This window comes from Coturnix japonica, chromosome 2, assembly GCF_001577835.2.
Source record: "Coturnix japonica isolate 7356 chromosome 2, Coturnix japonica 2.1, whole genome shotgun sequence".
Taxonomy (NCBI): domain Eukaryota; kingdom Metazoa; phylum Chordata; class Aves; order Galliformes; family Phasianidae; genus Coturnix; species Coturnix japonica.
In genome coordinates this window covers 50,159,751-50,181,990 of record NC_029517.1, presented here as the reverse complement: position 1 = coordinate 50,181,990, position 22,240 = coordinate 50,159,751, and the positions used below count along the sequence as shown (strand labels likewise).

General features: G+C 36.4%; 1 protein-coding gene across 1 annotated transcript; it reads right to left on the bottom strand.

The window, feature by feature from the left end:
• Nucleotides 1–943: 943 nt before the first annotated feature.
• Nucleotides 944–22,216, bottom strand: ZPBP (zona pellucida binding protein). Its single transcript, XM_015854354.2, has 8 exons — nt 22,053–22,216; nt 17,905–17,973; nt 15,832–15,957; nt 9,311–9,460; nt 7,778–7,996; nt 5,866–5,939; nt 4,446–4,623; nt 944–1,123 (listed from the first exon to the last, which is right to left on the bottom strand). Exons 1-8 carry the CDS (start codon nt 22,162–22,164, stop codon nt 1,032–1,034), a joined length of 1,020 nt encoding a protein of 339 aa, XP_015709840.1. The 5' UTR covers nt 22,165–22,216; the 3' UTR covers nt 944–1,031.
• Nucleotides 22,217–22,240: the final 24 nt, after the last annotated feature.

The following is a 22,240-nucleotide window of genomic DNA, read 5'->3' as shown; positions in this document are numbered from 1 at the left end:
AAATGGTATTTGATAAAAATAGCTATTTTATATATTCTGCTAGTTACGCATGTTCATGCTAATGTTCAAAAAATAAGCAGTGTCTCATTTAAATATTACTTCTTAGAAGTAGTACAGGATTTTTTAAGTCCTTTTTTGAATAGAAAATATGCAAGGATGGATGTTTTTAAACCTGAGGTTCATACTCATGCTTTAAAACACAATTACATGCAAACCCCATTTTTCAGATAGCAAAGGGCTAAAAATGACCTCCACACATCTAGCTCATGGTCATGCAACTAAGAGAGGGAATGCATAAACAGGATATAAAAAAGAATTCTGTTACCGATTATCACTAACAAGTAACAATAATAAGGATTTCATTAAGCCACCAATTTACTAATTCTTGACACTTTTACAAAAGCAAAGAATGAGTGTCACAAAAATTGTCAAGGTGCTTTATGATATTGTTTGTTTTCTTCAGGTAAAAGCATGAGTGTTAGCTGAAACTGGTATCTTTAAAGGTAGAGCAGATGCATGAACTACGTGAAATTTTACATTATTTGGAAAGAAGTTTCTGAGTGGTCAGTATTACTATTATAAATCACCCTAGAAGAAAGTTTTGTTAATATTTTTGTACTTGGTGCTGTATTAAGCTGTTCAGTACAGTTCTCCTAACCAAAGACTGAAGAGTCAGGTAGATGAAAGCTGCTATATAGAGTCCTTACACTAGTCTATGTCAACAGGAGATGACTGGAACAATCTATGCAAAATAGCTCCAGCTTTTCTTTTCTTCTTCTTTTGATTTAAACAGTTAATTATCTTTACTGCACTTAATGTGGTGGGTGATTACAAAGACCTCAAAAGCGAAATACACCTAAGTGACACAAACTAGAATATACAGATGAATCATTATTCCTTAAAAACAAGTGTATGGTATGGATATAATCAAAACAAACTGTCCTCAGGTAAATATTTAAATGAAAATCTTTATTTATATTACCAAGTTAAAACGTATGAGAGCTATTGCAGCTTTGCCAGTCCCTCTACTGTCAGCACGTTGTTGCTCCATATATCAAACTGGTGTCACACTGAAGACAGTGAATTCCATCACTAGGATTGTAAGATCTTGGGCTGCAGACAACTATATGGACACAAAAAAAAACAGTGAATTTCAATGGTATTAATACAGAACTGTTTACATTTGAAATGTTCAGAATGCATCTCTATCTATTTGAAAATAAAAAGATCATTTATTTTTCCCCGGTATTCTGCTAGTTGATGAAACAGAATTCGAGCTACTTGGTTACATCTCAAACTTATCTTCTACAGCTTTCTTCAATTTGGCAATATTAGCCTTTGTTTAGGAAAGATCATTAATGAACAGCATTAGTATTCAGTATGTGGTGGTATTTAAGACATTCCATCCTTTTACAGAGTCTGTGTTTAACTGGTTATTTGGTTTTGCCTAGTTTAATAATGACTTCTTAGTCACTACTGCCCAAACCTTCAGCAGGACTTCTAATATTTGGGCTACCTTCATTTGTTGAGGCTGGCAGGATTCTGTTGATTCTCAGTGGGCTGTTAATAGCTTGCCTAGCATTTATTTATGTATTTATTTATTTATTGCCACTGCTAATTTAGAGGTCTTAGGAAATATGAGCAAGAGGGAGTCCTTTGCAGATGGCATCTACACCTTGCATCTTTAGTACATTAATTTAGGCAATTCAAGATGGCATTATAGGAAAGAGAAAGCTTTACAAATACACATACATAAGCAAAAGCATCTACTGGTATACGAGAGGAATAACTATATTCTTTTTGTCAAAGATTATAGATTCACTTCTAGGAAATAATACAAATTATTCTGTTTATTTAATTGGAACAAGGTAGCCTTCTATTGCAACAGGATAAAAAGGTTGTTCCAACGTTGTGCGATCTCAGGGACAGCATGAAAAGGAAATGGAACCTTAACTAGATGAGTTGTAGCTTACTTACACAGCTGCTGGAAACTAATTGATACACTTAACTTCTCTGAATCCTTTCAATGACAGAAAACTCCTATTGGGAGTAAACCATCACTTTGAAAGTACTAGTATGACATGAAACTAAGTATTATAAAAATAGTAGAGGATACAGGAGAGGTAAAACCGAATATCCGCCTGTTTTGATGTATGAAAGCTTGAGTTAGTTTTTGTTTATGAATCAATCAGTGGATATTCTTTTTTTTTTCTCCATGTTCAAGGGCCTGTGCCATACTCCTTCCAATTCCGTCGCATTCTTATTGAGATCAGAAGCTTAGAAACATCTGTTTCCATCTTCCAAAATAGAACTGGCATATGCACGGGTAGCACAATTATCTGAGGTTTGCGATGCATCTGTGGTGATACAATATGGCTGGTGCTAACCTACAGCTGATAATTAAGAAATGCATTATACATTTTTCAGAAAGGAGAAAAAGGAGCAAACTACTGAGCAGCTGATCAGATTTCTATTCTAAATTAAACTCAAAATGGGGCATGTGAGATTAAGGTTTGTCAAATACAGTTTCTTGTAAAAGCAGATAAAAAGTGGTTGAGTTGTTCTGACCATAAAATAGGAGAATAATATATATAAATACATATATAAGCTAAAGGCCAGTGTGTATACTGGAGCAAATAATTAGAAACTTTCCATGAATTACCTTACATTAGAAGCTGGATCTTTTAACTACATAGCAACTGAGACCAAAACTTCCAAACAGTTTTAAAATGGACCTTGAATCTCTTAACTAGATGGCATGACCTGGTTCCTGCAACTCCAAGGGAAAGTAGTGGACCACCCAAGAAGCTGAACACTGCTTCATGGAAATACATTTATCAATACACTTCCATGACTGCATGCATGTTCCCAAAAGAAAAGCCACAAAACAGCCAGCCACAGTGAGTATAACTAGCCGTGTATCTAAGATACGTAAAGTAATTCTCCCATGTTAGCGTGGTCTTTCGAGAACTACTCATGAAGTCTGAGACATTGAAAAGAAATCTAGAGAACTTTTAGTAGATAGTAGTAATGCTGTGCAGGAGCCATAACCCAAAACATGACCCAAAAGACTGAACTTTATTTTAATGAAAGAGAAAACAGATGGAATCTTCTAAGATATGCAAAAGCTATTGCTAAGACAGAGCTAACAAAATTGTTTCCACATTTGGTGGCACATTACAAGAAGCTAACAGGTATAAACAAAATTGAGGGGAAGTACAAAATCCTTAACATAAAGCTTTCCAATGGTAGGGACTTTGAGTATGTCTTTATGAGTCTGTGAAGTCTGTCCTTGGAGGTTTTTAAGATCGTGAAAGACAAATCCATCAAGAAAAACTGAAGCTCCTATCCTGTTTTGAGGCAGAATGATGGACTGGTATATAGCAGAGGATTCTTTCAGCTATATTGCCCATGAGATGGTGTTTGGGATTCTGGTGAAAGGAAAGATTAATTAATTATATAGGTTAATGAAAGAGAAGAGTAGATGTCTGAGAATACTGACAAGATGACATTTGCAGCTATGGGAAGCTGTAAGCAGACAAACTTTTCACATTCTTAGGTACTTCAGATGTGAAATCATGCCTCCATTATCCGCCGAAGATGCACCTGTTATGAACTGCTAAACAGTGATCAGCTTCTTGGTTTGACACTGGTGTAGAGCTGTGTAACATTTCTGTCTAAAGCAAGAGACATAAAGGATTGTGACAGCTAAAACAACGATATTATTTTTCACTACTGATATTAAATGACCATCAGAGGGAGCTAAGACGAAAGTTCTGTTCTGAATAAAAAAGGAGTATAAATTAGTTTAGAATGAACTAAGATATTACAGGGCAGAAGACCAAAACAAAACAGCAGTCTTTACCGAACAGATCATCCTAAAAGAGGATACGTTTTTCTAAACTTGATTTTCAAACGTCTTTTCTTGACATACTGTGCACTGACACTTTGTATTGCAGTAAATGCACTAATTTGGTACATATCTTGTCCTTCCTCAAATTATGCCTGTCCCATAAAGACAAGAAATGGGAAAAAGCAGCTGCATATGGAAACATTTCCTACGTCTTGCAATTTTAGAACAGTCTCTTCTGTTGTCTGTTTTCTCCCATATTTTAATACTTATTTTTTAAAGTGTAGTCCATTCTGTTAGCAGTCTTTGATATGTAATCCAGTGTTTCTTTTACCAATTCTAGCTCTGTAGAGAATTATCTACATAAAAAGCCTGACCACAGCTTTATACTCTACGTATCTAACTCATGATGTTCCCTTGAGACTTCAGTCTCAGTATATGGGAATCATATCAATGACTTTTTTCCTGGGGGAAATACAATCTGGTGAAGCCATTTAAAACATAAATCGACAAGATTTGTTGAGGAAAAAACAACAACAACCAGCACTGCAACAGTATTTAATGCTAGTAAGGTATATGAATTTTTGTCACTTACCACAACACTCTGGGCAGTCTGGATGCCTTACAGCACTCATTCCATATCCTGGATAGCAACGATCAACCCACACCATTTGCAGTGTACCTTCAATGTAGTATATTTCAGGCAACGGTTCAGAACTTTCCTTCCTAATTTCCACCTCTCGCTTAAAAAATTTCTCTATGAGGTTTTTTGCCTAAATTGAAACAAATTATTGTGGTTTGTTTTTTTTTTTAGAATCAGCGATGCAAATAGGTCAAAACAGAAGATAAGGCAAAGGAAAGTTGGTGTGAGTTGTGAGTTAAGATTTAAAGGACATATTTCTAAATCTTTTGATGGTAGCAGATAGGCAGAATGGAAACAGGAAGGTAATCTGATATTCTTTGATATGCTGTCTTAAATTTAGATAAAACTTGCTCCATTACTGCAATACCTCTAAATGTGTGCAAGGTTATATAAATGCAACCATTAATGGTTATTCAGCTTTAACTAAAGCTGGATTATAGCGCTAAAGCTATCCTGCGTTGGATATCTGTAGCTCATCAATAGTTTTGCAGCTTTCCCTCCTATACCAGTACTATTATTTAGGTCCAATTATATTTCACACTTTCCATGCATACTGAATATCTCTGTGCAATAAAAAGAAAATACCACACACAAATTACAAAAAAAGTTAATTCAACTTGTATGTTCACATGACAGTATCGTTTTTCTAGTATTGAAGACAGAGTTTCAAAATCTAGGAGTTGTGCTGTGGCTCAAGTGATCCTGCCATCCATTTAGTACAAAATAGACATCAAAGAATCACAGAATCACAGACAGACTCCAAGGAGACTCCACCACCTCCCTGGGCAGCCTGTTCCAGTGCTCCGTCACCCTCACTGTAAAGAAGTTCTTCCACACATTCGTGTGGAACTTCCTATGCTGTACTTTCATCCCATTACCCCTAGTCCTATCCCCACGCACTACTGAAAAGAGACCAGCCTCACCACTATGGCTCCCACACCTCAGGTATTTATAAACCTGGATCAAGTCCCCTCTCAGCCTTCTTTTCTCAAAACTAAACAGACCCAGTTCACTTCTCTCCTCATAGGGGAGATGCTCCAGGCCCTTCACCATCTTTGTGGCCCTCCGCTGGACTCTTTCCAAGAGATCCCTGTCTTTTGTACTGGGGAGCCCAGAACTGGACACAGTACTCCAGATGAGGCCTCACCAGGGCTAATGCCAACTGATAGTGTGATCTGCCTTAGCCAGACAGGCAGCAGAATATTGACGATTTTAACTAATTTTTATAATTTTTAGTGGTTCTAAAGAATCACTAAAACTTTGTATTGGTTGATTTACTAACCACATTATGTTTCATATTTTATGTTGATACTATACTATATGAGATTAGTCTATTATGTTAGTTGCAGTTTTAATCCTCTGTCTACTTTACCTCGTTTAATCTATGAGGTACATCACAAGCTCTTTGCGAACATAGTTTGTTGTCTTCTGTTTCTAAGCACATAACTGTAACAAAATAGAATCTGTTTACAGAAGAACAAAGTCAATGAAATCAACATTTCTGTTTACTTGTTTAAAAGACTCTAATCATTTCTGATGCAAGTGTTTGGGAATTTCACATTGAGAATGGATTCAAGAAAAAATGGTTATACTTTAGTAATTTACTTGCATGAGACCACACTCCTCATCAACTATGACTAGCATGATATGGTGAAGGCCTGAGACATGCTTAGGAAGCTGCTGGCCTACTCTCCAGAACTGGCACTTGATTAATCTGCCATAATAAGAATAATAATATCTGCTAACATGTTAATTTCCCCTCTCCTAAGCTTCACCTATCTCTGTCATACAAGTCATTCTGAAACAATAAAAGCTGCTTAGAAATCAAAAAGTACTTACACCTCAAGGTGCTGAAGAATGTCTAATTTACCATTGGGTTACACCAAAGTTTATATCCACCTAAATCTCTAACTAGAGAACTTCTCCTCCTTGATTCTAGAAAAGCTTCAAAGTATTGCTTAAACATTTTATAAAATCTTCACATTGGCTAAACCTCATTTAAGTCATCTCAACAAACCTAGAATTAACCTAAACTAATGACCCGCTTCAGCTCAGTGCTATCCACTACAAATACCACCTTTAGAGAAACACAACTAATGGTTTCACTGTTTTGGAAAGTGGAAAACAAAGTGCAACTGATACACTTGAGAAACTGATATTTTTAAACTGCATGTGTTGATATGTAGTGACTAATGTAGTAATATATATGAAAATACTAAATAATTAAAAACAGTAAGCTCAAGAAAACTTCAGGTATGTCCTTATTCATATTCAGCTCAGCAACTGCAAACCAGATATCTCTTAATAACAAAGTTTTCAAGTGAACTACACATATTTATGACCTTTTTTTCAAATAGTTTCAATGTTTAGAAGGAATACTCTCAAAAAAGTATCAGTAAAATAATAACTCCTTTGGACTGAGTCAACGTTAAGATTTCTGACTTCCACAACTGATGCATTTAGTGAAAAGCTGTTAGAACATTTTCTGAAAATTAATTTATGCTAAGAAGAAAATGTATTTGTAGTACATTAATTTTATGAGATGATGGTAAGTAACTGAGATACCGTGACACCATTTATGTATAAAAAGATTTGAATATCATATGTATCAGGTATAATATTTTGTAATTATTACAATATATAATGGCACTGAGTAAGAACACTTAAATATCCCCTAACTTAGTGACATCTGACAAAGCCACCTAATTATTTGCTTTCAATCATGATTTAAGGAAACTAAAATTACCAAAGTCAACCCAGCATTTTTGTAAATCAGTTTTATCCACTTCTCCTTTATACTCCTTTTTTTCTAGAAGAAATGGAAAAATATTAAATTTTCCTCTTTTACTGTTGCCACTTAAAGAAAGAACTGTACTGAGATTCATCTCATTTAACTCCAGACCACATCCATAGAGAGATTTACACATCTATAATAGTTGACAAAAGGAACGTCATCCAGGGAGCTAAGGAACAAAATGCATCACTTTTCCTCCCATGATAGCGTGCAACAAGGAACATGATAAAGTTTTATGATACAAAATAAAAAATACATATTGATCTATGCACAGCTATAAAAACTTTGGTACTCTAATGAAATAATGTAAAAGACACTTCTAAGTAGATCATCTCACTTTTTGTCACTGACAGCAGCTTCACGTGCAATATCTTGAAGCATTTCTACAATCAAAGAAATTAAATACATATAATATTTTCTGCATAGAAGCAGAAAGTTGCATTAGGTATAAAGTATCTAACCATTCTCTAAATCGAAGACAGATGTTTACCTGAAAATGTAAAGAACATTTCATCCTGGAGGCCTCCTCTCTGCATTTTTACATGGTGGCATTTTGACTTAATTAATGAAACCTCACATGAAAGGTCAGCAACAAGCTTACTTAGTATCTGAAGCAATGTCTTCCCAAAAGAAGTATTATGTAAACTATTGCAGGGGGCTGCATGATACTTCGCTGTTAATTCATAGTAATACTGAGGATCAGAATAAGCTGCAGGAAAAAATCCATAAGATGATGAGGAAAATGCATGAAAAAAAAATGAACTATTCACATATTTGCAAATAAAATTGTTGATTTAAATCTTTAACTTATAAACAACATTCAACTAATTTGAACTAATTTTTAATGATAAAATAATGGATGCTGGGCTGTAAAAACTGAATAGAAATTCCTTCTCTATTAATGTAAGTACCAGAACAAGCTATCACACGGACATGAAATTTACTTTTAAGGAAGGATCAGCTATTTAAACTTTACTGCAAAACAACATGCACACTTGGGCATCTTTTACAAATATAATGTACCATGAAATATATGGGTTTAGTTATTTCATGATAACCACTCTACTTACCCAAAGCTTACTATTAGCTAGATATTAATAGAATGCTAAATAGAAAACAGAAGTAGAAGAATGAAGAACAGGGGTCATGGTGTGGGTAGAAGCATAGAAAGGAATCATATAAATTATGTTGCTTTAATATTTTATTTCACTTCATCAAACATTCTTAACAGTTGGATTTGTAATCATAGAAGGAAAGAATAAGCTACCAGCATTGTCATAGATTAATAGAATCAATGAGGTTGGAAAAAGCCTTCAAGATCATCCAATCCAATTGTCAATCTAACACCAGTATTTCCCCACTAAACCACATCCTGCAGTACAACACCCAAATATTTCTTGAACACCTCCAGGGACAGTGACTCCACCACCTCCCTGGGCAGCCCATTCCAGCACCTGACCACTCTTTCAAAAGAGAAATTTTTCCCAGCATCAAACCTGAATCTCCCCTGGCGCAACTTGAGGCCATTCCTGCTAGTCTTATCTCTAGTTATGCATGAACTAATTAATTAATTATGTAATTAATCTATACATAATTTAAAATTCAAAAAGACATTCAATAAATGCTTAAGTCATTAACCTGTGTGACATAAATCCATAAGGCTATGCTGAAATACATCTCCTAAAGAATATTTTCACTTTAAATTATACTGTTTTTACGTTACTAAGGACTACTATCTATTCAATCTGTTGCATTCCACTATGTTTTATATTTCTTTTTTAGAAAGAACTGTATTCATACATTTCTTAGTCAAAAAATGACCTTCATTTAAGGCTCTGTAAATGACATTAAATGAGCTGCCTGGTAGCAACTGCTATTAAAAACAATTTATCCAGAGAAAACAAATGTCTTTACTTCTCCAAGTTAAATTTTAAATAAGCACTACTTCTTTATAAGCAGCAACACATTTAAGAAGAAAATCTTCTCCAAGGTAACAGCACACTTACCAATGTTAATAACTTACCATAAATATGATATTTTATTGTGAGTCTTTTATCAGGTTGCTCAGCGATAAGCTTATAAACAAGAGAACAAGTGTAAACTCCACTCAGGTCAGAACTGAAGTGTTCAAATATTAAAGTTCCCGCTGGTGATATTTGCACACTGGAATTTTCTGGTAAAATGTAATGAAATAACTGTAGCAGTCATTATGAGAAAATGCAGAAAGGGTGCAAATGGTTATTTAATCTTAAAATGTGCACAGTACAATAATATTATGGGCTCAGCTGAAGGCTCAGGACTCAGAACCTAAGGCTGACAAGGTGTCACTCAGTTCATCTTTATACCGCTTATTGCTGCTGTTTTTACTTACTAATTCACAAAGTAGTTCTGCTTTTTACTTAACCTCCAATGTCTGTTGTTCTCTCCAATATCCACTTCCAAGAGCAGAAATCTCACATACACAAAAGGAAAAAGTGAGAAAATAATCTTTATAACTTTAACAAAGTGAGCAGTAACATTTTGGTCTCCAAGATCAAAAAACTCAGGGTGGTGCCCTTAATCTTAATGCAGCTTGAACTAAGGTTCAAGGCAGATAAGAAGTGAAATCCTACTTTAAAGTACATATCATAAACATGTCTCTTCAAGTTAGATTTTTAAAGAAAATGGAAAGAAATATTTGGGCTCTGATGTTAAGCCACATAGTTCTTCCATGTAGCCTTCTTGTGGGTTACGTGATGACTTTTGACAAGTGCTTTCCTAATTTGAAGAGTCCTCAGGCAGTGACAACATGCCTGAGGATTTCATAAACAGTAGCTCATCTTGGTAGCTGTCAAAGAAAACCTTAGGAACCACTGGATTAGCACAGACTGTAACAGACCTGAAGGTAAAATACTCACTTGGATAAAATATTTTGAGAACAGATTATTTTGCTTTTGGGACCCCAAGAAAAAACAAACAAACAAACAAACAAAACAAAAAAAACTCTTTTTAATATTCTAAGTATTTTAGACCTTTTATCTAGGGTATGAAATCAAAGACAGTTACTGTGATGTGAAAAACATATTTTTTGACTAAGAAAGTGAATCCTAAGGACATGAGATTTATATGAAACACATTTTAGGGTCCTTACTTCAGACCAGTCCTAATCTGGTTTTACAGGCAGAACTTGTGTTCTCTTTCAAAGCTAATCTTTCCAATTAGCTTTATCCAAAAGGAATCCAGTTTCTGCATCCAACCACCAGTCCGTGATCCAAACAAAATGTGTTTAGTTAGAAAAATAAAGCAATTGGTTCCAAGCCACACTCCAATCTAACAAACTACTCTTACTCTGGATGCATGCTCATATTCCTACTATACAATTTTAAGAAAGTCATTAACAAAAAATAGCTTGACCCAAGTGCTTCTTTTCACACACCTGGCAGGAGGGTGTGGGATAACTTTGTTCGTCAAGAGTCAGTTTAAACATTTTATCAACTTTTGTCTCACATGTAACTGCTTATTAAGATGGTGATTCAAGTGCTGGTAAAAAAAAACAACAGAAGAAACCTATTAAAAAGACTGAAAGTACAAATTCTCTTACATGAAATATTTGGGTTTCCATAAAAATTTAGGTTCTCACATTAATGGGACACTGTCATATTCAGGAGGATGAAGAGCTTTTTAATCCGATGATGAACAGGATGCTAAGTCTATCAGCTTGGATGTCATTTCCTACTGAGTGCTGAAATAGCCAGCAGATTGATATTGTCAGAAAACCAGCATAGATTTACGAATGTAGTTCAGATCTTTGGCATATTCAGCTGCCCTAGCTGGAGCACCTTTAAGACATATCACAGCCAGCTTTGTTATACCTACAAAATCCACTACTGTGTTTCAAAGATGACAAAGAAGTCCACAAAGGACCAAGCTTGGACATCCAGTGAAGAGATTGGATCACAAAGATCTTTTGGAAAATGCATGACAAGAACTAGGAAAGTTAAGCAGTTCTTCTGATGGATGAAGTCACTGGTTTTATTTTAGAACTTTATTCTACCTTGAACAATTCATATTTCCACTGCAGAAAGGAACAGAAATTTAAAACAGTAGTCATTAATTGCTTTAACAGCACATCTGTCTGTAAGGAATCTCTGTATAGATCACAAAATCAGAAGCTTGTTTTATTTTTCTTCCCAGTGTTATAGACAAAACTACACTAACCTTCCCTTGCTGTGTGGGATTATCTGGATGCATATTGCCTACTCACAAAAACAAATAAATAAATAAATAAAAGACTATTGCCTTTAAATGAAACTTTAAATACAATTTATACACTCTCAAATCTAGTATTTTCTTCAATGTTACTCTGCTGCCGCAAAATAAGTTAAGATTTCATGTCACATTTTACAATATAAATGACATGATATAATGTCCCTCTCTTACACAAAAGGCATTACATATGCAATATGGACAAAGGATGTGATCAAGTTCAGTTTCCTTGTGGTCAAAATAAACTAGCATGATATGAAATAAAAGAGAAGTTATTTTTTAGTTTGTCCTATAAGAGGAAGTTAGATCGTTTTCCAGGCTCCAAGAGTACATTAGGTGCCAATGTGTATGAAAAACAGTAACCTCCCTATAACAAATCTTTAGGTTTCATCAAAATATAATAAACTTATTCAGATGTTTTCATTAGCAAAAAGAATGATACTTTCTTATATTTTCTGTTCCATTTAACTATTTCTATTTAGATAACCTTCAATATTCTGTTGCACGCAGTGAAACTCTAGAATGCAGAACATCAAAAGCATTTTTCCTCTGTTTAAGGTGTGTTTTGAAATACTCTTATTCTCAGTTGCATGATGTTTAAAAACTTCCAAGTCAAATTTCCAGATCTTAATTAAAAAAAAAAAAAAAAAAAAAAAAAAAAAGTCACTCTGCTAACTGAAGAAAAATGGGAAATCACACAATTGTCATCATTTAAAGGGACATTTGGTGCAGTATTTTGTTTTTCATTACACTTTTGACAACACAAACGTGGACTAGAACTATCTGTGAACAAAGATTCAAAAAGCAGAACTGACTACAGAATACAGAGTGTTTACTGCTCCTTTTTCCTTGTAGTCGTGATGTTCTATGTGTATATTTAGACAAATGTGGGGGGCACAAAACACCTTATTGTGAGCATCAAAGGGTGGTTTGCCTGAAAGATAAGTTGATTTTTCTATCACAGTTTGTGCATTTATTTTGAAGTGTTTCAAGAAGCAGCATTTTCTTACTCTTCCTACAATTGGATTCATAACTCTACATTTCCACTGAAAGGATTATTTTCTTTTATATGAACACACTGAGATAAAGAATCATGTAATTCTTATGAATGCTGATTTCCTTCCAGTATGGTGATTCACTGTGATAGATATGAGAGACTAACTGGACACACAAAAGCCCACGTGATTTTTACCACTTAGAGGGAATAAGATTCATTATAAAAGAAGGCCCGGCAAAAAAATTATCTTGCACAACAAACAGTTCATAAACTAAAAACTTGGGTGTTTGTTTATACTTGACTTGAAAGAAAATGAATGTGACAACATCCCTGGGAGACAAAGAAACATTTTTGTGTCTGAAGTTGAAGTCCTTTCATTACTACATTTTTTTCAACAATTTTTTCCCCCAAACCCTCACATCTCTATAGAAAGCTTTACACGTTTTCTTCTCTTTTTGAAATGGTTTTTGCCCTCCTGCTGCTGATTCTAGTATACCTGAAGTTTCCACAGAGCCAAGAATCCCTGCCACCCCAGCTTCTTGCTAGTCATCCAAGTCTGGCACAACAACTTGAGATATTACTAAAGCAGTCTTCCGGAAAAGATTTAAACCTGTCAAATGAAAGTCTGAGGTCTCCATGGTTTTCACTTCTGCATAGTTAACACTGTCGAAACTGCCATTTGGGTAAGCAGAAGCCAGAGGACTGAAAGGGACAATTTTTGTTAACTGTGAATCAGGAGGCTGCCTTCTGTCTGATCACATTAAGCTCAGGACATATACACATGACAATACATCTGATAATGTGCTTGTCATGCATCACAGACTGGGCATCAAAATATATCATTTACAATGCGGGACACACAGCTAACCACTACATATTCATTTCAATAGAGATTAACATTTCCATGTAAAATGACATAGCCCACAAGCTTAAGTATAAGCAAAAACATCTTTAACTGTGAGGCAAAGAATGTTATAAATTCATCCTTGAGGTTAAGCCTGTTATCAGATTGAGAGCAAAACCAGTGTAGTGTCAGATGCTATAGAAACCTGAAATGCTCTACTATGAAGGCAGGCATGTAGCGGATTAAGGATGAAGAATCACTGTGATATCAATGGTACTTCAGATCAAGAAATAGGAAAAGCTACTTGAAAATACACAAACACCAAGGACAGAGGTCTGACAGACACCAGTACAGATTAAGAAAGCAAACAGCATTTAGCAACACTGCTGTTATGAAAGGGTGAATAACCTAAACTATAAACTAAACCAAGAGATTAAACAGGTTTAAAGTTAATCACAGTGTACCTTAAAAAAACAGATACAGAAATTACATTAAGGAATAAAGGAGACATAGATGGAGGGAAATAAAAAACAGAACTTAGGATCCCTGCTCAAACTTGGAAAGATGTTGCTCATGAGCAGCTCATGATCTCCAAGAAATCTTTTGCATTATGTGAGAATTGTAAAAAATGTACAAGTAGCTCAACACAATCCACAAAGAAAAAGATTAGTAGTTCTCCTGCCATGTTAACAGATTAACCTTGTTAACAATGGTTTCATTAGAGGCATGCTTATGAAAAATGTCAGCCTTAAACTAGTCACAAAGAGATTAATCAGAAACTGACCTTGGCAATGGATGCAAAGAGCCAACATGGACATGTGCAGTAGAAGAGCAACAGAAATGCTGACCCAAGAATGAAGGGAGCTGAATGACATTAGTGACGAAAGACACAGAAACAATGAGGTAGTAAACATTCTTTGTTTCACTCATTTCAGGCAAGGGCTGCCTTCCAGCCTTTGCCCCAGGCTCTATCAAAGCTTAAGGGGGATGCTACAGGAAAAGGGAAGTATGATGTTAGGGACTTACTGAAGTGAGCTGGACATACACAAGTTAAGAGACCAGAATGAGACTGTCTGTTTTGATGGTGATGTGGCCCCAATGAGCAGAAAGAAGCAAATAATACGTCCATTTTCAAAACAGACCAGACGACAAAGGGAATTACAAATCAGCCATCCTCACCTCAAACTGTGAAAAGATGGAACTGATGGAAGCCATTTCAAAGCCCATGAATGCAAAAACTGTGATTATGAACAGGCAGCACAGATGAAGAAGTGGATGGATCTCCATTTAGAAGACTGCTTGATTGTTCAAATTGTAACTAGCAGCCATACATGAGGGACTTTCCTCAGGGCCGCTACAAAGCAATAGTACTGATCAGAATCTTTACCACTGACCTATACCACAGGACAGAATGCCTTCTTGTCAAGTATGCAAAAAAAAAATCACATTGCACTTGGAACAGAAAAAAGTAGCATATACAGTTGCAATGTACTGTCGCAGACAAGATTTTTGGTAGCAGTCCTGCAAAAAAAAAAAGGACCTGGGAATGCAAGTGAGCGCTGAACATGAATCAGAAACACACTTTTGCAGCAGCAAAGGCTAGTTGTATATTGGGCTGTATCAACGATAGCACAGCCATCAGTTTAAAGTGATTATTCTCAGTACTCATTTGGGCACTATAGAAGTCCTCAGTACAAGACAGATGCTAACAAAGTGGAGTGAGTCAAGCAGGAAGCCCCTAAGATGATTAAGGAGCTAGAGCACAGGACAAGAGGCAGTGGAAACTAGGATTTGTGTCCCAGTGAAATCCAGGGAGGGAACTGCAGTGCTTCACTACCTAAGGGGAGTTACAGGACAGAATAAGCCATACCCTTAAGAGGTGCATCACAGAAAGACAAGCAGCAATAATGAAAAATTGCAACAAGTTAAATTTTTTGTGAAAACAAGAAATAAAATAGAAGAATTTCCAGAGAAAGGGCAGAAAATCTTCATGGATAGAGATTCTCTGAACTCCAGAGGACAAGGTCATACACAACTTCATACCTGAAGGTAGCCTGTCACTAAGCAAGAGGCTGGGCCAGATCACACTGCCTATGACTCTATTCTATCCTTATAGAACACTTCCAGCTGTCTCTCAATGCAGCAAAGAATGTCCTCCTCAGCCTCTGTCGCTTTCATTACACCCTGCCGTGTCTAGTACTCTTTAGAGATGGCACCATTTTCTACAGATCTCCAGTGTTTTATTCTGGTTATCCTGAATTTTTATTTTAAAACTAGAAAGTTCATCATTTACATGTGTATTTTATATCATTTACAAAATATACATATATATGCAAAGTCTTCTCAGCTCTCCTCCATTCACAGTTCTCTCTGTGTGTCTAGCTATCTTGCTTCTTTTTAGGGGGAGGAGGAGGGGAAGAGAGAGTGTAGAGGGCCATGCAAGAAAATACATTCTTACCCGAAGAGAGATAACCATGTGGTCCTTTCCACCGGAATATTGGATCAATCAATTCTGAGTTTCGCAGATGATTTGTAACACACAGAATATGCGGACTGCTGTGATCCAGCTTAACATAAACTTTCACTGAAAAAAAGTTTTATCGTTAGCATTAAATACTTATCACTGCTATCCTACCAGTGAGATACATAATTTTAAGACAGTAATAAATGTAATTTCATTCTGTACAGTTCATTTTATTTCCCTTCCTAATGGCACAACATTTGTGTTCTTTAGAAGCATGAGATGCTAGATATTTAGACTCTAGAGTACTCCAAACTTGAGTATACCGTGCTATCCTAATGCTGCTGAAAAGCCACAACTAGTATAAACACTACAACCACTACATTTGTGATCTAAAGAATCTGACTTAATAAGTGAAATTGAATCAAATATACAAATTACCATTTATTCTACCATGCCATTCAGACTCCCTGCAGGGGGAAAACTGTTTAGATATTTGATGCAGGAAGGAATTAACATTTAGAAAAACAGTTTTCACTTTTCCATTATGTCAAGTAGTAGTAATGGCACCAGTTTTCTCTCCCCTTCAAGCATGATTGTTTCCTTTAATTAAAAAATGAAAAGCTTCTTAACATCACAGCACTGTATCAGACTGCTTAAACAGAATACAGAGGTAAATATTAACATTTGATACAGAAAAGCATATTTATAATTTTCAGAGTCTTAAGAACAGGAGGAATATCCATCCCAGCTAGTAAGAAGCTTGTTACAGGGGCTTGTATTGCAGAATACAGACATGTATCATTTTTACTGTACAATAGATTATCGTGGAAATAAGCATCATTTGCAGGTGTTACTTCAGTTTTTAATCCAGAAAGGGGTGAGGGAAGGAGGACATGTCCTAGTCTTCCTAATCAGAAATGCCTCACATCATAGCGCCATTTATTACTTTTCACCCTGCAGAGACATGCCTTCATTTGTTCTGGGTGGGAAGAGCAGCATGATACAAGGAACAAGTGGGAAGTTAAAGGATTAAACTTCAAGTGTAACTCACAAAGGGGAAAAAACTTATGCAGGTTTCTGCGCTCATCTCCATTTACACTGAATGAAAACAAGTATTTTCAAAGTTTAGCCATGAATTTGAAAGCATATCTCTCACTTTACAGCTGAGCACAATAGTCATGAAGCAGCTCTATGACCAAACGCATCTCTCTCACTTTGCAGCTGAGCACAATAGTCATGAAGCAACTCTATGACCAAAAGTTCTGTTCTGAATCTCAGGTAAACTGCCAGAGAGGTTTGCAAAAAAGAACTTTCATCTAAAGGCATCTCGTTGCTAAACTCCCCAATAATAAGTTTGTTTGTTTCCCTCAGCTGACAAAAGCTATTCTATATTCACCAACACTTTTTGTTTTGCAAATTGCATTTTGCACTGACTGCAGCTTAATGCTTCTATGTATGCTATTAGTAAAGCTGAAAGTGTTAACATAGATGGAGAAAACTAGGGGGAAGGGTATTATCAAAATCAAGCACACAGTGTGCACTAAAGAGACGGCAACATAAGTATGTGGCAATGAGGAACAGCCTGTTCTTTAATCTTCAGATTTTCTAACAATTGTTTTATTTATTAAGAAACTGACTGTATTACGTAGTGGAGTTAGACAGATTTAATAAGCAATTAATTATTAACATTTCTTAATTGTTATTGTAGAATGTAACATAAGACTCAGTTTCTGTGTACACAGAAGCAGGAATAATCTACAGTGGGAGAAAGCAGTATTTCAGGGCAAATGTCTTACAGCCAGAATGAGGAGTACAAAGAATGCTGTTGTTTTTAGAACAATTCTGGAAAATAATGATCTTTGCTTTATAAAAATAGCAAGAATAAAAATCAGTGGTACGAATATGTGCTTTTGTGGCCTCCTAAGCATACATAAGTCAGTACAGAATTGTAATTCATTAAAGCATTTTAAATAGTTAAACAACAAGGAATACGATGGAGAAAGGCACTTTTGTGGTAGAAGGCATATTTTACCTGAAATTGTTTACATTACGTTTAAAGAAAAATACCTGGAGATAAGATGGATCCCACTATTCTTAAGCTATTGCTTCTTGACTCTGCACTTCTTGAACACTGAACTGTTAAAAGATAAAACAAAACAATTGCATCAACAGAACTATTACATGTCTCTGAAAAAGCAAACAGCACGCTTCAGGTCAATGTACAGCCTTTATGGATTGTTCTTCAACAGGTATTAACTTCGTCTGCACGTAACTTGATACGTCTTATGCAGGGCATGTCTCTCATTTTTAGCTTAAATATATTTCTGATTTTTACAAAAGAATTGTCATGTGTTAAATGAAGGCTCTCTATAATGAGGGTAATGCAGTTATACACTGTCCAAAAGGGGGATCAAATTTAGCTGCACTGTTACAATGCACTCAGTCTGGATGTCAGTCTATCTGTGTACTGACCATTAACTAGGTAACAAACACAGTTTCTGTTATTATTGTGATTTTCTTTATTTCCTCCATGAAATGAAAATATAATCTCTTAATGGTTGTTTTAATTTGCATTGCTTCTACATTAAATAGAGATTTAAAAGACCTTTTACAACAACTGAAAAGCTCTGTAAGGCGTGCCAGGCTTCTGAAAGAAAACTGAATGATCTTTCAGTGCACAGTATCAGGTGGGCATTCTACACAAGTCAGATTTGACTTTCTTCTACAGATATTCCAGATATGCTGCAGAAAGACAGCAGAAAAACACTGGCTAGTAGACCTCTCAGTATTTTGTGTTCTTTGTCTCCACCTCCTGTTAAGAAAGAACATGGGTTACTGAGAGTTAAAAGCACACTTGTGAGATTTAATTCCTTAGGGGAATCTGGGAAAGCAAGTAAATAACAGAGGAATATAACATCTTGAACACAAAAGATGGCAAGGGCTAAATAGTTATGTGACACCAGAACTGTGCTTGTTGCTAACTTAATTCAATAGTTATCAACTAAAACCAGCAGCAGATACGCTAGTAAATTCATTTCCTATTCAGGCATTAGTTGGTACATGAGAAAGACTGAGTCGACTCCCAGTTTGCTTTGATAGGAAATCAACAATTCACCGCATCTACTGTGAAGCTGTAACTGTATTCCCTTACCATATACTGTTGCTATGGAAAACAGAAGGAAATCAGACTCTCCAGCCATCTGGACAAGATAATCAAGGTAAGTTAAAAGAACTGCCTATTTCTGCCACTTGAGGATACAAGCAAACTATTCTATTCAAAATACATATGGAATAGAAAAAGAGAACTGAATGAAAATACTACACTGGAGCAGTTACACACAGCTCTCAAAGGAGGGATTTTTTTACAATAATAACTGAAACCCAAAGATGGAGCTCTTGCACTGCTTACATTAAACAAGTTAGAAGAAGTTGAAAGAATGTAGTTGCTGAAGGAAGACAGTGTAAAAGAATACTGAAATTACTGTTTTGATATCATTAAGGACAGCACATTTGCCTGCTCTTTCATGTGCATACACTTCATTTGCATGGCAGCCATTTCAGTCCGTAAGTGCTTCTGTCCACATATGAATCTGACCTCAATATGCTCTTTCCCTCACCTCCTATACTGCCTTTAACTTTTTTTAAGCCTTTTTTTTTTTAAGGTTTCCTACTTGAATTCCTTTCCTCTCCTCCTAATCACTTCAAATGGCTCTTCCTCAGGCAGTCTCTAGCACAGATGATCTTCTCATTTTCACTCACTAGCTTAAGAGCGCATACGATCAGTTAAAACAGATTCCTATCACAGAAAAAGTATTAAGCGGTCATTCCGAAGAAAATGTAGCAAAAACACAATAAAGATAGAACAAAATAAGAGCTTAAACTGCATTTTAAAGTCATTCAATACACTATTCCATCTCCTCAAACTGCAGCAGCACTTACAAAGCAATGGGAAAAGCTAAGGTTCATTCATTTTAAAGAAAATAAAGGTGATTTATGTATTAATTCTCTACATAAGTTTTTTAAGCAGCCCAATGCACAGGGTGTGAGTCTTCCTTGTATTGCATTCGTCACAGGCATAACATAAGCTTTGTGCAGCAGATCCTTTTGCAGATCAATACAGACAAAGAAAACTAGTTTTGTATCACTATCAGACATGGAGAAGTCAAGTCATTCATCTCCAAGGCTGGTGAAAACTTCCCAAGTGCATGAAGAGCCATGCAAAGAATTATTACTGGAATTTGAAGGAATTCATTTCCTTGTCTATGGTGATACATGCGGTTTGTGTTACCTGAGTATCAGGTATCTATATCTGTATGTTATTCATCAATGGAGTCTAAAATCTTCTGGAGTTAAACTCAACAGCCTTCCTTCTAACTTACACCACAGAATGTGTAGGGAGTTCAGTTCAAGAGCAAAATGCTAGCACTCCATTTTCTTGCAATGAAAATCTACTCATCTGAACTATAAATTCTACCCAAAAGTACCCAAAGTAAGAGAGAGATGAGGATCGTGTACTTCTAAGGAGTTCTGTCTGCAGGGGAAAAGCCTTAGCACTAGACCAGAAGCAGCAAATTGACTGTACTGGCATATACACAAAGCCCCCCTGCTCCTCCCTGTTCCATGGACACTACAACAACATCAAGTCCCTTCTCACTCCTTGTCCAAAGGAAGAATCTGGTTAGGCTAATAATGACTATAGGAGCACTGAGTTGAAAGGGGATGCCACTTTGCAGCTTTAAATTTCACATGAAGTAATTCAACCATTTCATAAAATACTTTACCCTGACCGTTTTAGTCTTAAAATTAACACTATGGTAGCAAAATTAGTCATCTTCAGAACAGTTAATCAGAAAATGATATTTGTCTGAAAAGTGCAATGGCAGGAAGTAGTGTTTAAAATGAGTCTTAAGTAATTAAACAATTTACTAATGAGTATAATGCTGTTCTGCTAGAATGTGCAATTGGCATAGTTTCAATTCATTTATAAATGAAACTTCCAAAATAACAGGAAGAGATTTAAGTAATGGTGATTCTTGATTTTTTTTTTTTTTTGAAGTAATTATGTTTGGAGGTAAGTTTTGTAAAGAGGTTTCTGTACCAAAAGAAGACATAAAAAGCAATGATACTCATCTTTACCCAATGGTGCTAATAGACAAATGTTTTTTACTATATTTAAGTAGTTTAATGGTAGCTGGCATGTCCAAGCTGCCTATTGATGGAAAGAGCTGTGTAAGGAAAACCACACAAAGCCCAAATGCAAGCATTAGTTTAAAACAAGAACAACAACAACAACAACAATGAAAAAAAAGGTGAAAAGGTTCATATTCCTTACATCTATCTGAATCCAGAGTATAATAATAACTTCCCAGTGATACAAAATAAAAATGAATGTCTTTTCTGGAGCTTACCATGTCTATTTTGCCTAGTTAAATCTAGGGCAGTGGAAATAATATAGCAGCAATGCTTCAGTGAATAAATACTAAAATGCTGCTAATGATGTATTTTTTTTTTTTGTCAGAGTGGAACTTCACCACTAATCTTGCTCATGGAAAAGTCCTTAGGAATTAGTGAAACTTGGCCATAGGCAGATTGGCAGACAAAAAGATCTGGCACCTAAGCACGCTGACATTCAAAATGAATTATCTAGTTTAATATTACTTATTACAAACAGACTTCAGACCCTCACAAAGGATGAGGAACAGGCTCCCCAGACAGGCTGTGGTGTTTCCTTCTCTGGAGATATTCAGAACCTGCCTGGACACTTTACTCATAACCCAATGTAGGGAACCTGCTCTAGCAGGGGTTGACTCGCACCAACCCCTGCCGGTCTGTAACTTCAAGGCAATCCCAGTTTTAGCATCACGTCTGTACAACCAAATTTCCCAATGGGTGTCAGCTGACAGCTGCAATCACGCACGCTGGGGTAGGAAATCAGCAGAATTACTCCCCAAAAGCGCAGTCTTGGTGTCCTACCACAGAACTACTTCTGTTCTTCAGAGCTGTTGCAGCTCTCAGCTGGGTCCCAGAGCTGCCAGATGCCTCACCAACCCGCCCGGGTGCAGGCACAGCGCTCCTCTGGAGTGCAGAAAGGAGAAACACCCTTCTCCACAGCACTCACTGCTCGTTTTTAAATAACCCTTTAGCTTTCCTGCGTCTACCGCTGGGTGTAGACGGGCTTTGAGGTTTTGTCACCGTACAGTAAAGACGCACGGTACCTGCCGGGACCGCCTGCAGCAGGACGATGACGAGACCGAGCAGGACCAGGCCCAGCCCGTGCATGGCGGCGCCCGTTGCTCGGGGGCGGCCAAGCGGCCGCTGCGCCGCCATCTTCCGCCGAGCCGCTGCCCGGCAGCCGTTAGCGACCCCCAGAGGGCAACCAGCGGCCGGGCTGGGCGGGGAAGTC